We start from the raw sequence: 17,583 nt of genomic DNA on the forward strand, positions 1-17,583 counted from the left end.
TTGGACAGAAACATGGCATTGACCACAGCCTGACTCCTGGATACTCCCTTGAACAAGCTGCCTCTGGCCATGGCCTGCTTCCGGATTCATCTCTGCAACCTCTACTCTTACATTGACCTCGACGAATCTTCATCCCATCAGCAAAGGTGCCCCCATCTAAGTCTTTGCAACCCAGTAAAGGTGGAAGCTCCAGTTGGGCCTCCTCTTCTGAATCTGCCTGCTGATGATGGGGACTTGCAGGGCTCCTTCCTGGCAGGTTGTGTCAACTCCACCTTGGCCTAAGGTCCACAAATTCACCACAAGTTTGCTGTAGCAACAACAGGTAGCGGACAGATGGAAGGCTGTTTCCAGTGGATCCTTAGCACCCACCTTCCCTTCCTCTTTACGGGCTTGAGTGCACCACACCAAACTGGCCCATTGGATGAAAGTTCTAAATCCAGATTGAGCCATAGCACTAGCCCAACACCTGAATGTTTTTAAATAAGTCTTTCCTGATTCCATGGACCTAGAATTTATCATTTGTGAGGAAATGAAATAAACCAGCGTGCATATACTTACCTCCCCTGGGAACACTGCACTCAGCTACTGTGTGCACTGACTATTCCCCTGGGATTCCTGAACTCAGCCACTCTGGGCATGTACTTTCTGTTACTCCCGTCAGTTGCAGACGGCTGCGAACTCTCATTCTCACCATCCTTGTTTCTTGCACCATCAATTCTCGGACGAATGGCGGCCTCCACCAGTCACCGCTGAACTCCCTGGCATTCCCAGGACGGCGTGGACACTGCTGACTGCCATCTTGCATCCAGAATCTCTTAGGCGTGCGAGCGCAAGGGCCTCCTTAGTACACGTCATGGTGGGAACCTCGGGGGCATCCCCTTCGGATGACGTCATCCTGCGACAGTACTTAAGCCGACCGGCCCATTGCACCTATGAGTTAGCAAGGAGTTCCCTCGTTGCTGAATCCGCTTCATCTTGGACTTCCAGTTCCTGATTCTTTCGGCATGTGACGCTCTGAGTACCTGCCTCCTTGGGGGCTCTTCCTTGTTCTGGGCTACCGCTCCTCGGAGGTCTTCCTCCTGAGACTTATCCAGACTCACTTCCTGGCATCACTTCTTGTGAGTAGCTACTACTACTTCGTTTGCCCTACTGAAGAACCCTCGGCAGCGTACCCCGTGCCTCGGGTCACTACTGCTTTTCCTTCAGTAGGCGTTGTGCTGGCATACCCTGCTCTGCAGGGCATTGCCGAACCCTCTACAACAGCATCCATCTCCGGGTTCCTGCACCTCGACCATCTCTGCCTCATCATCGCAAGACAGACATCCTGGCATATACCCCGCGCTGTGGGCCACTACCAGATCAGCACCTCAGAGATATTCTACTCTTGTCTGCAAGGACATCCTCGCGTACCCCACTCTGCGGGGGCCCTACCGGATCTGCACTCCTGATGTATTCTGCTATTGCTGCAAGGACTTCCTGGCGGACCCCGCTCTGCCGGCCACTATTTATTTATTTTATTTAGTGCTTTTTTATACCTGGCATTCATGATACAATCATATCATCTCGGTTTACAAGGAACCGGGGTACAAAAACCTTACAAAAACCTTAACATTAGCATAACTAAGAAAGGCAAAAAGTTAGCAATGAAACAGGGGTGTAATGGAACTGGGCGGAAGAAGAAGACAAAGCAGAAAGTAACTCAATGACCATTAATAATTATTTACAGTGTGCTGACTGTTCAGTAATGATAGCTATGGCGGATCGGTGAATTTAGGGAAAGGCTTGTTTAAATAACCAAGTCTTAGCCTTTTTCTAAATGTCAACAGGCATGGTTCTTTTGTCAGAGTTCAGGGGAATAGCATCCATATGGTGGGTCCCGCTTGGAGAAGGCCCTTTCTCTGGTGGCTAGATGATGGGTAGATTTGGTTGGGGGGGGGGGGCGTGTAGGGATCCTCTGTAGGCCTTCTCTGATAGGTCTGGACAAGGCGTGTTAGTCTGAGTGGGAATTGAGGGTTAAGAGGGGCTTGGTTTGGATGGTTTTATTATGGATGATGGTGAGGAACTGTGTAGAATTCTGAAACTTATTGGTAGCCAGTGTAGTAGATTTCTGAGGGATTGGGTGTGATGTGGTCTCTCTGCAAGTGTTTGTTAGGATTCTGGCTGCACGTTTTTGAAGCCTCTGCAGAGGTTTGATAGAGGAGGCGGGGAGACCTAGCCAAAATTGAATTGCAGTAGTCTATCTTGGAGAATAGAATGGCTTGGAGGACAGTTCTGAAATCTTGGAAGTGTAGAAGTGGTTTAATTCTTTTTAGTACCTGCAGTTTATAAAAGCAGTCCTTGGTTGTGTGGTTGATGAATGTTTTTAAATTCAGGCGGTTGTCGATTAATACTCCCAGGTCTCTTGCTTGGGTGACAAAGGTGTTAGTGAGTGACCTTTGAGGGGTATCAGTGTCGTCTGGGGAATGAGGAGGAGTTCAGTCTTAGCTGAATTGAGTATCAGGTTTAGGTTAGTGAGGAGGAGGTTGATCTCTCGGAGGCAATTTTCCCAGTACTTGAGTGTTTTTATAATGGATTCTGTTATGGGGGATCAGGATTTGCATGTCATCAGCATTAAAGGAAGTGTTTTAGTTTAGGTTAGTTAGCAGCTGGCACAGGGGAAGGAGGTATATATTGAAGAGAGTGGGGGACAAGGAGGAACCCTGATGAACTCCTAGTGAGGAATTGATGCGAGGGGACTCTTTATTGTTGATTCTGACTTTATAGCCTCTGTTACTGAAGAATGATTTGAACCATCTGAAGGCAGTTCCTGTTATTCCGATGTCAGATAGTCGGTTGAGGAGGATGAAATGGTTTACGGTATCGAAAGCCGCCGAGAGGTCCAGAAGAATTAGTAAGAAGGATTGTCCTTTGTCCAATCCCATGATGAGGTGGTCTGTTAGAGAGATGAGGAGGGTTTCGGTGCTTAGTGCCTTACGGAATCCGTATTGGGAAGGGTGCAGTATTTTGTGGTCTTCAAGATAATCTGAAAGTTGAGAGTTGACTAATTTTTCCATGATCTTGGCTACAAAAGGTAGATTGGAGATAGGACGGAAATTGTTGGGTTCCTTTGGATCTAAATTCGTTTTTTTGAGAAGAGGTTTAAGAGAGGCAAGTTTTAGGGTGTCTGGGAAGATTCCTTGTGATAGAGAGCAGTTTATGATATCGGCCAGAGGTTTGGAGATGGTGTCAGGTACCAGTAGGAGTAGTTTTGTTGGGATTTGGTCGTAGGGATGGGTAGAGGGTTTCATTTTCTGTATTAGAGTTTGAATCTCCAGGGCGGTAGTAGGTTCAAACGATTCAAGTGAAATCCCTTTATTTGGGAGATGATAGGAGCTAGGAGAAGAGGTAGGGCTGGGGGGCAGGAGAGTTAAGAGGTTGGAGATTTTGCTTTGGAAGAAGATTGCCAGTTCGTTGGCTTTAGATTGTGCTTGGTCGTTAGGAATAGACGGGGCGCTAGTTTGTGTGAGTTCGGATACGTAGGAGAATAGTGCTTTAGCGTCAAAGACGAGGTCGTGTATTCTTTGAGCTTAGAAATCTCTTTTAGACCGTAAGGTGGAGTTCCTGTAGAGGTGGAGGGCAGATTTGTAAGCAGATAGTGTGCTGGGGCACGGGGCCTTGCGCCATTTGTTTTCTTTCTGTCTGAGAATTTGTTTTCAGAGCTCATTGGAGAACCACGGTTGTCTTCTGTGCAAGGTAGGATTGATTTTTTTAGTTGATAAAGAACATAATTTATTAGCTACTGTCTCTGTGATGTTGCTCCAGGAAAGTAGAGCTGAGTTGGGGTTTGAAAGGTCTAGGTGAGGAAGTTCTTTGGCCAGGTGATTGCTGAGGACATCGGAAGAGCATGATCTCCTGTAGTGAAAAGTGGATTGAAGAGGGTGTGTATTGGGGGTTTCTTTCATTGTGAAGGTGGCAGAGAACCAGGGGACCGGAATGCATTTGGGGGGGGGGGGGATGAGTGCGTGAGGCTGGAGTTTATGAAAATAAGGTCCAGGGTGTGGCCAGCTTTGTGGGTGGGCTTGTTGATAATCTGCTTGAAGCCCATGGCCGTAAGGGAGGTGAGAAATGCTTCACAGTTGATTGTGAGTGGGGTGTTATCGACAAGGAGGTTGAAATCCCCTAAGGTCATAGCTGGGGAGTCCAGGTTCATATGTTTTGCTATGATTTCTACAATGGGAGAGGCATCTGAGTCAAGAAGTCCTGGCGGAGCATATATGAGGAGGATTTGGAGTTGGTCGGTTTTGAAAAGGCCTAATTCTAGTTTAGAGGCAGACGGCTGGGAGTTGGGTTAGTCTCAGCTCTTTTTTGGCTGCTAAGAGAAGGCCACCGCCTCTTTTCTTTTGTCAGGGAAGTGAAAAGAAGTCGTAAAGATGTGTGGGAAGTTGATTAATCAGGGCTATATCTGTTGGTTTAAGCCAGGTTTCCGTTATAGCGCAGATGTCAGGCTTTAAGTCTAGGAGATAATCGTTGAGGATATGTGATTTCTTAGTGAGAGATTGTGCATTGAAGAGTGTTAAGGAAAATATTGCGAGGCCTAGGAGTTGAGTAATGGGTGAGATCATGATTGGAATGAGAGTCCTGGTGGAGTGTGATCGAGGTTGCATGGGTGCTTTTCCAATGGTGGAGGACACTGTGGTGTAGAATGGGGATTGGGAATCCTGGTGTCATTTTATTCTTGTTGTAAGGACAAGGAGGAGGATGAATGCTGGAGGAGGCTGGGTGAGTGCTGGTGGAGGATCGAGTGTTGTAGTGCTAGGAAATGGATGCAGGCGGAGGGGGGTCCCTGCCCTGGGTCCTGGGGCTCATGAAGGGGCGCACTAAGGGGCAGGCCCCTTAGGTCGCACTCCTTCGGGCGTGTGATGCCGCCGGGAAGCGCCGCAAAATTAAAGGGGGTCCCTGCCAACTCCTGATAGGCCGGTGGCTCAGTGGGGGAGCGGCTTGACTCACAACAGTTTCCTTCTTGTTTTTTTCTGAGTTCTCTCTATTTTTTTTTCAGCGTTTCTCTTTCTCTGCGCGGCTCACAGCTCGGGGGGGTGAGTGGGCTCTTGCCCTGAATGGGCTGCGCGAGCCGCAGCAGAGGAGAGAGTGAGTCGAATTGCGGGGAGGGTGGATCACCCTGGGTATACCCCATTGCTCAGAACTGTACTTTTACATATCCCGCTCCTCGGGCTTTGCTTTCTCTACTTATAATAAAGTCTCTCCTACAGCTGTGTCCTAGACCACTGAGACCACGCCTGTCGGTGGTGAGGTCCACAGGGCTCCTCCCTGTGGGCGGAGACACCTCTCACCTCGGCCCAAGAGTTCACTTTCCTACAGAAACATAACACTCTTTCCCTAAGATTGCTGCACTTAGCAGCTGTGTGTGTGAACACTTTTCTTCCCTTGAAATCCTGCAGTTGGCTACTGTGTAGGTTGACTTTATTCCTCTGGGGACACTGCATTCAGCCGCTATGTGCATGTACTTTACTCCCCTGGGAATCCTGCACTCAGCTGCTCTGTGCATGTACCGTATTTTTCGCTCTATAAGACGCACCTAGGATTCAGAGCGGGAAAATAAAAAAAAAATAAAAAAAGTGGCTCTGTTCCTGGGCGTCTGTGCATCTTATGGAGCAAATTAGGGTAGGGCATAACATGTTTTTTTTGTCCCCATTCCCCATCCCAACCCTTTAAATTTAATTAACTGCAAGTCTTGGGGGGGGGTCAGGAGGGTGGGGGGGGTTGAGGTTAATTAAATTTAAAGGGTTGGGATGGGGAACGGGGACAAAAAAAACATTGGTTGTAGTTAGCTTATTTTTGTTTTGTTTTTTTAATATTCGCTCCATAAGACGCACCGACATTTCCCCCCCCCACTTCTGGGGAAAAAAAAGTGCATCTTATGGAGCGAAAAATACAGTAATTTCCTTGCTTGGGGACGCTGCACTCAGCAGCTTTGTCCATGTAATTGCTGCACCTTGGGCTACTGCATTTAGCCACTGTGTGTATTTTCAAGTCTCCCTTGGAGACACTATGCTCAGCTGCTGTGTGTGAGGGACATTTTTTGACCAGGGATCTAACTGCCCTCATCACAAGGTTAATCTAACTGCTCGCTAATGAAATTGCCCTATTTATATCCGCTGTTCCAACAATTTGGGGTTGTTTTTTTTTTTTTTTTTTTTTTAACAAATTCTCAGTATATTGTTGAATCCTCTTAATGCACTTTGGGGTAAATTTTAAAAGCTAGGAGATAAGTGTGTCTCTCGGGCTGGCATGTGACACACAGATTTTTAAAAATGCAATCAAGTACGTGCGTATCTCCCGGTACATGAACAAACGCTTTGGGGGACAGGAAGGGGCAGAGCCTGTTTTTTTTTTTAGTAGTAATTTTTATTGCAGTCCAAGCGTTTGTGAACAAGTAAATTGACTTAGAGAATAGCCACTGCTATTATTAGCAACAGTAGCATGGGATCGACTTAGTTTTGGGTACTTGCCAGGTTCTTATGGCCTGGATTGGCCACTGTTGGAAACGGATGCTGGGCTTGATGGCCCCTTGGTCTGACCCAGTATGGCATGTTTCTTATGTTCTTAAGGACAAGCAATTTCACATTTTACAATAAAACCCCCATTCCCCCCTCCCCCCTTCATGCTGAAAAATCTAACATTTTGATATAACTACCAAGTTAAACGTTTGTAGGCCAAGGTGTTCACTCATAATAAGCTATAGCAAATTATTATTTACAAAGCTGAGCAAGGCAATCGATAGAGGCGATAATTTAAAAGTCCTAGTGGCAAACTAATTGGATTTGGTTTGCCACAGTCTCAGTGCTGGGGAACTGAATCATTTTGGAGCTGGGATCTTATTGAACCAGAAGCCGTGTTGAAGCTAAGTGCAATTTTTGTTTTATTTGCCTGTGTTTAATATACTAGGTCATTATAGTTGCCAAAGATTGTGCCCTGTCTGTTACAAAAAGGTAAAGAATTTAAATCGAAAACCTGAGAGAGAGCCATTTAGTCTGCTTCCTAGCCTAAAACAGCTTTTGGCAGCTGACTCAGTGCATTGCAGGGGGCAGTCAAATCCTCACTCTGCTTTGAACTTGAGACAGCCAGAAGTACAAATTCTTGGGGAGAGCTAAGGAATTATCTAGCCAAATCTGGGGGAGGGTCTGTTCAAAATCAATAGCAGATACAGTATCCAGTGAACAGCCCTGGCCAAGTGTTAACTAACTCCCTCCCACCCTGCCCCTCTACCCACCCACCCCTAGGTTTGTTTTTCTGATATAGTCTGCCTAATTACATACAGATCGATACTCTAAGGCCGCGGTAGAAACAGTGCGGCAGTGCCGGGCGCACCCTCGTTCCCCGCACGCACAGTTCTCTTCACCTACCGCTCGATACTCTCTTCAAATTGCATGCAAATGCATGCCGCGTCTGTGAAGCATTAGGCAAGCATTAGGCCCGCGCAACCCATTTTACTGTATAGAGCGCCTATACAGTATCCTGGGTTCGCGGGCCTAACGCTTCACGGCCACGCTGGTATCTGTCATTTCAAATGTCATTTGAAATGACAGGTACCAGGAAGTGGACAGTTATGTTCTCCGATGCTCGGCAAACTTTCCCCCAGCCCCCGCTCACCTGCCCTGGCCGCGTCCGGTCTCCGGTGCAGCCCCAGTCCTGTCCCCTCCTCCCGAAGCAAAACAAAAAAACCGAAAAAGTAGCAAGAGAGCGAGGGGAGAGACGGGCAATCCTAGGCTTGGGCCTGCTACAGTAGTCCCTTCTCCTCTCCTCCCGATTTCGGCGCTCAAGGCGGCTGGGTGGGCGTGCATTCATCCAGGCAGAGGGAGCCGGAGGCCGCTTTCGCCGCCGGCTCCCTCTGCCTGGATGAATGCACAGCCCCCGCCGGCAGTGAATGAATGCCCGTGCGATTTCGGCGCTCAAGGCGTCACTGCCGGCGGGGGCCGTGCATTCATCCAGGCAAAGGGAGCCGGCGGCGAAAGCGGCCTCCGGCTCCCTCTGCCTGGATGAATGCACGCCCACCCGGCGGCCTTGAGCGCCGAAATCGCACGGGCATTCATTCACTGCCGGCGGGGGCCGTGCATTCATCCAGGCAGAGGGAGCCGGCGGCGAAAGCGGCCTTCGGCTCCCTCTGCCTGGATGAATGCACGCCCACCCGGCCGCCTTGAGCGCCGAAATCGCACGGGCATTCATTCACTGCCGGCGGGGGCCGTGCATTCATCCAGGCAGAGGGAGCGGCCGCTTTCGCCGCCGGCTCCCTCTGCCTGGATGAATGCACGCCCGCTCCGGCCACGGCCTGGATCGAACACGCGCCCATCCGCCCGCCGGCTCCCGCCGCCGCCTCGATGACCGCACACCTGGGGGATTCGGAAAGTGACAGGTATTTATACATATATATAAACAACTTACACTGCAATGTTAATATGGAGGTCGTCCTTGGTTTTTTACACTTTACTCCCTTTGGTTTTACCCCCATTTTTTACACTTTATTCCCGTTTTAATTTTCGAACACCACACTAACACCAAGTAGAGGGTAGGCGGTAAACTAACAGGTTAAGGACGCGGCAAAATAGCGGGTTACAAAGGAGATAATCTGAGCGCGCGTCACAGTATCGGAGGGGAATAGCTAATTCCTTCATTATACAGCTAATTCATTCATTTACATATCATATACATGCTGCGTGCGGAAAGGGTTATGCGTCTGTTTTAAGAAGCGCTAAGGACGCGTGAAACTGGAGACTGGATCGCCTTACGCGTCCGAATTGTGCGCTCCCAGCACGTTACAGACGGGAAATGTTCAACCGCACGTTACAGTATCGACCTGATAATTGGCAACAAGATAAATTAGTAATTTGGTACTTCCTTAGGTGTTATCCATCAAATAAATTTACCAAAATGAGGACTATCCAATGTAACTATTGTGGAGCCTTTATTCTGAGGTCCAAAGAAACAAACCAGAAACTGATCCAGTGTTGCAAGTAGTGACCAGATGAAGAAGAGGATTGGTAAACACCAAGGAATTTATTAAAATATCTTGTAATAAAAAGCCCGACTAAGGCCGAGTTTCGTTCTATTTCGAGCTGATTCAGAAACAAATAAAATAAATATACAAACATGTATAGATACATATAAAAAAATTATTCAGAACAACAAAAAATCTCCACAGAAAAAAATTCAAGCAATTAATAGTGTCCACCTACCCAGATGTTTATAAATTGGAGGAAAAAGACCTCAGAACCTCCTGCTAGTTCTAATAGAACATACAGCATTTGTGGGGTAATGTAATCATCGGTCTTAAAAAACCTCCATCCTACCAAATTTATATTTTATTCTTGAAACACCATTTTATTTTTCTATTTTTTATGTCCATTTTGTAAACAAATGTTTGCTTAAAAATGCTATCCAATTTCATGAATTGCTTTCAAAAAAACACTTTTTTAGGAAGCTGTGGAAAAGGATTAAAGAACCCTGCATGACATAATAAAAAATTTAAAAAAATATATAAACAATATTAATAAAGGAAAACATATAAATATTAACCCATCATTTTAGCAGGTGTGGTGAGACATATACAGAATTGATTCAAACTTTGCCTATGATTGAAAGACTAAATGTGCAGTGGTCACACTAGTGATCATATTAAACGCTGTCGTATCAAAAACAGGGGTTAGTATTTCTTAACCCAATCAAGTTAACAGGCGTGGTAAAATGGTACATAATCGATTCTAACTATGTCTGTGATTGACCACTTTATATTAGTTTGTCAATCGGTAATCATATAATTAGAGACCAGCTTATTGTACATCAATGAGCTATTAAAATGTAAAACAGGGGTTGGTATATTGCTTAAATAGTGTTATGTGAACTCCCATTGTTCAACGTTATTTAAAATATTAAACATTTATCCTCCCATTTAAAAAATAAAAACTTGTCTTCAAAGGTACCCATATGAAATCTACAAAAAATAGAAAATAATAAAAAATAAAAATAAGGACAATGACAATTTCTACAACTACCTGTTGAAAAATGACAGTCGATGGAAAGATCGAGGTCAGTTAAAAATATTAAAAATGTGTACTGGGTACCTTATATTAAAAAGACATATTCCATAAAAGGGAAGGTCAAAAGAAACAAACCGGAAACCGATCCAATGTTGGAAGCAGGGACCAGACGAAGAAGAGGATTGGTAAACACCAAGGAATTTATTAATATATCTTGTAATAAAAAGCCCGACTCAGGCCAAGTTTTGCTACTTGCCCGAACCTTTCTTCAAGGACAATGAAGATTTTGATGATCACCTTAGCAGATGGGAAAGTACAATTAATTTAAGCAAAGACTTAGTAAAGGAGCAACTTGCATGCTTCAACTTTACTTGACTATTGTCGTCATAAAAGGATACTACGTGGACTGTGTATTAATAAGCCTCCCAGCATCTATAAAGAGGATAGCGCATTCATGAGTAGTTGGGATGCGATACTTAATAAATGTTCTCTCGACTTAATGATTTTGGTAATTAAAACATCTCAAAAGAGAGAAGAGAAGATTAAGGTAGAATTAGATAATGAATTGGAATTTTTGAAGACTAATGATTTATGTTTTGATCTGATTTATGAAGACTACAAAAAATTTAGATAAATTTACGGAAGAACTCAAAAAGTATAAATATGAAAAGTTTAAGAGGGTTGAGAATGATTACAAAACCAACAGTGTTTACCTGTGGAGACGTACTAAAAATACAGATTGCAAACATAATATCAATAGACCTAAATACAACTACCAACAACCAATAATGAATAAGTTGCATCCCAAACTACAAAATAGGTATCACGATGAGGAACATTATAAAAGTCCAAACAGAGATCGTAGCGCTAAAGACATACGCAGTGACACAGAAGAGAATGGTGATTATTTAGATTCTTCCGCATCCTTATTTAAAACTAATCGAAAACCCTCAGTTCCAGGTATTCCAGATGACCAGGTTTTTCAATTACAGAAACTATGGAGGAAAGATTCCACAATGAAAGCCAATTACGAGAAAAAATGGGCCAGCAAAACAGAGGCAGAGGATTCTTTCACCCTTACTAGCTTCTAGCGATGAGAATAAAAAGAGAGTCATTAATATCTCTAGTAGAATTTTAAATGTAGATGAACTCTCTGTTCTAAACAAAGGTATGTCATTTGTCCCGACTCCTACATATAATGTTTTTAGAACAAGAATCGATCTGTTCAAATTTATGAGAAAGTTGAAAATATTGGATATCTTCTCAAAGGGGACAAAGAACACTCAAGATCATTCAATCGTCAAACCAAGTAGCAAGTGAGTACCTTCTGGACCAAGGATATAGAGAAAAAAGAGAATAAGATAAGATATAGAAACAATCTTACTATACCTGAAAAACAAGCCATCAAAACATAAACCAATGGTAAAGATATAATCATTAAATCTGCAGATAAAGGAGGAGCGGTAGTTGTTATGGATAGGCAAAAGTACATTAAAGAGATAGAGAGACAACTAGCTGATGTAAAGTTCTAGAGGAAATCCGCCTCTGATCAGACAGTGAATGTTAAAAAAAAAACAAACAAAAAAACTATTGACAACCTGTGAGGAATTAAAAAATAACACCTTTCCCTCTCGGGAAGGGCAAAACAGTGAACAAAGATTCAGCGAAATAAAGTCTTTTATTTATTTCATTTGACAAACGGGTACATACAGAGCCAACACTAGCACGTGTTGGCTGAGCAGACACAAGCGAGCTATTGAGAAGGGGGCCTTTGTTATACCCCTCTTGTTCCTCTTTTTAGCCTTGCGGTTATGCTTCTAGCCTAACTGTTATCACCTGATAAGCTTGTTTTTCTTCTTGGGTCTCTTGGGTCATAAGCAGGGAGGTGAGAGGGGGAGAATAGGAGGGAGAGGTGCTGAGGGGGCCTGTTAATTTCTTGGTACTTCCCTAAATTTATCAACTTACATCAGCTCCTTTTGGGAACAAAGGATGGGGGGTAGGGGGATATTTACAACATTATCTTTCTTAATATATTCCTACTAGTGCAACTGACAGTTTCTGCAAAAATAAGTGACCCCACCTAAGTCGTGTTGACAATTTTGGTTCATTGCTCAGCCCGGCTTATCTTACAGGCTGTTATTATCAGCCTGTAAGATAAGCAGAGAGTCAGTTGGACCATTAGATGGGAGTCAGTTGAACCGTTAGATGATCGAGGGGTTAAAGGGGCACTTAGAGAAGATAAGGCCATCGCGGAAATATTAAATTATTTCTTTGCTTCGGTGTTTACTGAAGAGGATGTTGGGGAGGTACCCGTACTGGAGAAGGTTTTCATGGGTAATGATTCAGAGGGACTGAATCAAATCACGGTGAATCTAGAAGATGTGGTAGACCTGATTGACAAACTGAAGAGTAGTAAATCACCTGGACCAGATGGTATACACCCCAGAGTTTTGAAGGAACTAAAAAAATGAAATTTCAGATCTATTAGTAAAAATTTGTAACCTATCATTAAAATCATCCATTGTACCTGAAGACTGGAGGATAGCAAATGTAGCCCCAATATTTAAAAAGGGCTTCAGGGGCGATCCGGGAAACTACAGACCGGTTAGCCTGACTTCAGTGCCAGGAAAAATAGTGGAAAGTGTTCTAAACATCAAAAGCACAGAACATATAGAAAGACATGGTTTAATGGAACAAAGTCAGCATGACTTTACCCAAGGCAAGTTTTGCCTCCTAAATCTGCTTCACTTTTTTGAAGGACTTAATAAACATGTGGATAAAGGTGAACCGGTAGATGTAGTATACTTGGATTTTCAGAAGGCGTTTGACAAAGTTCCTTATGAGAGGCTTCTAGAAAAAGTAGAAAGTCATGGGATAGGTGGCGATGTCCTTTCGTGGATTGCAAACTGGCTAAAAGACAGGAAACAGAGAGTAGGATTAAATGGACAATTTTCTCAGTGGAAGGGAGTGGGCAGTGGAGTGCCTCAGGGATCTGTATTGGGACCCTTACTTTTCAATATATTTATAAATGATCTGGAAAGAAGTACGAAGAGTGAGATAATCAAATTTGCAGATGATACAAAATTGTTCAGTGTAGTTAAATCACAAGCAGATTGTGATAAATTGCAGGAAGACCTTGTGAGACTGGAAAATTGGGCATCCATATGGCAGATGAAATTTAATGTGGATAAGTGCAAGGTGATGCACATAGGGAAAAATAACCCATGTTATAGTTACACAATGTTAGGTTCCATATTAGGTGCTACAACCCAAGAAAGAGATCTAGGCGTCATAGTGGATAACACATTGAAAATCATCGGTTCGGTGTGCTGCAGCAGTCAAAAAAGCAAACAGAATGTTGGGAATTATTAGGGAATGGAGAATAATATGGAATGGTGAATAATATGGAAAATGTCATAATGCCTCTGTATCGCTCCAATGGCAGTCTCAATCAGCCTCTGGGTTAGTCCTCTCGCACAGGGGATAAGACAACAGCCTATTGCCACTAGGACGCCTGCTACTATTCCCAGAGTAGCCACAATTTGAATTATCACTTTCCTAGCGTGTAGCTAGATGGACTCAGAACAAGTGGGTATAGTGTGCTCGTGCTAGCAGTTGGAGATGGATCTGACGTCAGCACGGATACATAAACCCCCACAGGAAGTGCAGCAATTCAGTAATTTCCGTCTCCAAAGCAGTTTGGAGCTACCTCATGCTCGCTGAGTGTTCTTCCAAATTCTAACGACTAAATTCATAGACATCTCCTAACGACGAGCCCCGCACTCCTGCGGTGATACCAGTCGGTCCCTCCCCCAGTTAAGTTTCCAGAGGTGATTTCCGTGGTCCCTCGGAGGTAAGTGCCTCGTTCCGGTGGCCGAATCGTGGCAGGGACCCAGCCCCCGAGTGAGAAGGGCTCGGGCGTGGCTTGGCCCCCGAGCGAGACTAGTTCAGGCGCGGCCTAGAGGCAGCGGGTACACCTCCTCGAGCGCGGCGGTGAAGGTACTCACCCTCTCCCCCCGCAGCCGAAGACCGCCCGGGTTGCAGCCGGGAAGTGCCGAAGGCCAGGGAAGGCGTATATCCTTACTTGTTGGTCTCCGAGGAGTAGTAGAGTGTGCCTCTGGGGCGGCCAGTCAAGAGGGTCGCCATTTTGTCTGCCTGCTCGCCTTCACCTTCTACCTGGAGCGTCCCGCCCGTTGCTACGCGCACGGCGATAGGCAACTGTTGCTACGCGCACGGCGATAGGCGCACATTATTACGCGCATGGCGTTAGGCGCCCATTCAAAGGCGCACGTTTATAGGCGCACGTTGCTAGGCATAGGCGCACGTTCATAGGCGCACATTGTTAGGCGCATGTTCATAGGCGTACTTTGCTGAGCGCTGGTTAGCAGGCGCCTGCCTTGCGTGCATAGCGCAGTCTCTGACTGAGTTCACCGGCGAAATGGAGCGTAAGAGAGCCCAGGCTTCGGCAGTGCCGACACCTCCAGAATCAGGCATAAGTCTCTGCTCTGCATGCAACCTCAGGGCCACACAGAATGAGGATGCAGACTCCCTATGTGCCCAATGTGAAGAGGCCCTGGGAGTCCCGGGCCAGGGCCGATCACAGCCCAGCATTCTTGCCGGTTCCTCAGGGAACACTCCGGAGCCAGCAAGCAAGGCAGGGAGCAGCAGTGAACCAGGGAAGCCTGGTGCCCATGCGGCCTGATCTGGCTTCGATCTCCTGGCTGGAATTATTCAAAGGGATTCATGCCTTTGTCACGATTGCAGTCGGCTCCCCAGACCGGGTCCGAACGTTCCGGATGACCCGGCCCCTGGACCCTCGTGGCCTAGGCGCGGCCACTCGCCACCTGATAGCCCCAATTACAGGGATACAGATTGCCCGGAAGAAGACGAACCCCCCGAGGAGGGAGAGCTTCCCTCGGGGATAGAACCTTATCGGAACTAGAAGGCGCTTCTTTCCCAGAGCGGATCTTCCAGGCCTGATCTCTCAATGCCTGTCGAACTGGCTCTTCCGGGCCATGACGCCCCAGGGGAACCTAGAGTGAACCCCCTGTTGGAGGGCCTGCGCCAAACTTCTCACCACTTTCCCCTCCTACAAGTGGCACAGCAGCTAATCGATCTGGAATGGGCTGCGCCGGAGGCTCCATTGAAGGGGGGTCGGGCCTTGGCTATATTTATGTTCTGTTTCAATGTAAACCGATGTGATCTGTATTTCATACAGGAACACCGGTATAAAAAAAATCTAAAAATAAATAAATAAAGGTACCCCTTAGCCCCGGCAACTAAGGACATGTTGGCATGCCCTCAGGTCGACGCCATAGTTAGCGCAATTGTGAAGTGCACCACCATTCCGGTAGAAGGAGGGACAGCACTCAAGTATACGCATGACCGGTGTATGGACGCCATCCTGAAGCAGGCCTTTGAGGTGGCAGCCATGTCCCTACGCATTGCGACCTGCTGCACTGTGGTGACGCGTTCCTGTTTATCTCAGGCTCGGAACAACGCCCCGGGAGAAGAGATGGAATCAGCTCTCTCATTCCTCACTGACGCAGCCTCTGACCTTGTCTGTACGGCAGCCAAGGGGAGTGTCATCCTCAGTGGCAGCCAGGAGGCAGCTCTGGCTACGTAACTGGTCGGCTGACTCCTCTTCAAGACACGTCTCACGAGAATGCCCTTCGAAGAATCTCTTCTGTTTGGCAGCGACCTGGAGAAAACTGGCCAATAAATGGGGCGCCTCTCCATTGCCTCGTCTACCAGAAGACAGGCCCACAAAGGAGGCAGCGCCCGTCTTCTAGACCGTCCAGAGGCAGAACCTCTCAGCGCTTCAACCCTTATGGGACTCGCTACCACGCACCTCGGTCGCAGGCCAGGAACCAGTCCTTTGGCCTAAGCGCAATAAGAGGGGAACCAGCTCGGGTTCCGGCCCCGGCCGTACCCCACAATGACGATCAGCCAGCCCATCCTGGGGTAGCAGCCATATGGGGCAGGCTGACCCTCTTCTACCGCAGGTGGGCCGAGATTACCTCGGACCCAGTGGGTTCCTCGCCATCATCCGAGAAGGTACTACCTGGACTTTCTTTGGCTCCCGCCGGACAAGTTTGTGGAATCTCCTTGTTCACCCTCAGAGGCCGGCACTAGAGGTACCTTACAGAGGCTTCTCTCCCCTCAAAGCCATAATTCCAGTGCCTGCGGGGGAGATGAATTCTGGGCATTATTCCATTTATTTCATAGTGCCCAAGAAGGAGGGCACTTTCCGGCCCGTCCTGGACCTCAAGGTCAGTCAACCGCCACTACGGGTGCCCAGCTTTCGCATGGAAACTCTGCGATCTGCAAAAATTCAGTACAGCCAGGGGAATTTCTCACATCCCTAGATCTGTCAGAAGCCTACCTGCATATCCCAATCCATCGGGATCACCAGCGCTACTTACGCTTCAAAGTCTTGAACCAACACTTTCAGTTTCGGGCGTTACCCTTCGGGTTAGCCACAGCGCCGCAGACCTTTACCAAGGTCATAATAGTGGTGGCGGCGGCCTCAGGAAGGAGGGAAAATCGTCCACCCCTACCGGACAATTGGCTGATCAGGGCATAAGTCGCCAGAAGAGAAGCCATTCGGGGCAACCAGCCGAGTAATTGCTCTTCTAGAGAGCCTAGGATGGGTAGTAAACTTGAGCAAGAGTTCCCTACAGCCGTCTCAGTCGAGGGAATACCTAGGAGTCCTATTCGACACTCCGGCAGACAGAGTCAGCCTGACCCCCAAAAGAAGAGAAAAGCTCATGAATCGTCTGCAGGCCCTACTGCGCTCCACCCGGCCCACAGCTTGGGATTATCTGCAAGTCCTCGGCCTTATGGCATCCACTCTGGAGGTGATACCATGGGCACGGGCACATATGAGACCATTACAACGCGCCCTCCTATCCCGGTGGAGCCCGCGATCACAGACTTACACCGTACACCTACCTCTACCAGCCAGGGTGCGGAATCAGCTACGATGGTGGCTGCAGCAAAGCCACATGAGCCGGGGGTCCAGAATGTCCTCTCCAACCTGGACCCTGCTCACAACAGATGCCAGCCTGAGCGGCTGGGGAGCACATTGCGAAGAACTCACCGCCCAAGGGCGGTGGAACAGAGAAGAGTCGGGATGGAACATCAACCGACTAGAGGCACGGGCAGTCAGGCTAGCGTGCCTGCGATTTGCCCACAGACTTCGACACAGAGCAGTCAGAGTGATGACAGACAACGCCACCACGGTGGCATACATCAACCGACAGGGCGGAACCAGAAGCCAACAGGTATCCCTAGAAATAGCTCCCCTGATGACTTGGGCAGAAGCAAATCTCCAGGACATCTCCGCCGTCCACATCACTGGGAAGAACAACACCGCAGCGGACTTCCTCAGCAGAGAAAGCCTAAATCCCAGGGGACTGGCAACTGTCACCCGCAGCGTTCCAGATGATTGTGAATTGGTGGGGGACCCCGGGCATGGACCTCCTAGCAGACAGGTCCAACGCTCAAGTACCCAGATATTTCAGCCGCAGGCGGGATCCTCTGTTCCAGGGGA

The 17,583-nt window shown here is 47.1% G+C and overlaps 1 protein-coding gene across 1 annotated transcript in view; it reads left to right on the forward strand.

The window, feature by feature from the left end:
* The window catches only part of LTN1 (listerin E3 ubiquitin protein ligase 1), a 745,678-nt gene that overhangs the window by 302,484 nt on the left and 425,611 nt on the right, over window positions 1-17,583 (forward strand). The window contains exon 16 of the mRNA XM_029579179.1: window positions 11,237-11,344. Coding sequence (XP_029435039.1) covers window positions 11,237-11,344 — 108 coding nt within the window. The remainder of the gene's footprint in view (window positions 1-11,236; window positions 11,345-17,583) is intronic.

This window comes from Rhinatrema bivittatum, chromosome 15 (assembly GCF_901001135.1).
Source record: "Rhinatrema bivittatum chromosome 15, aRhiBiv1.1, whole genome shotgun sequence".
In the NCBI taxonomy this organism is placed as follows: Eukaryota; Metazoa; Chordata; class Amphibia; order Gymnophiona; family Rhinatrematidae; genus Rhinatrema; species Rhinatrema bivittatum.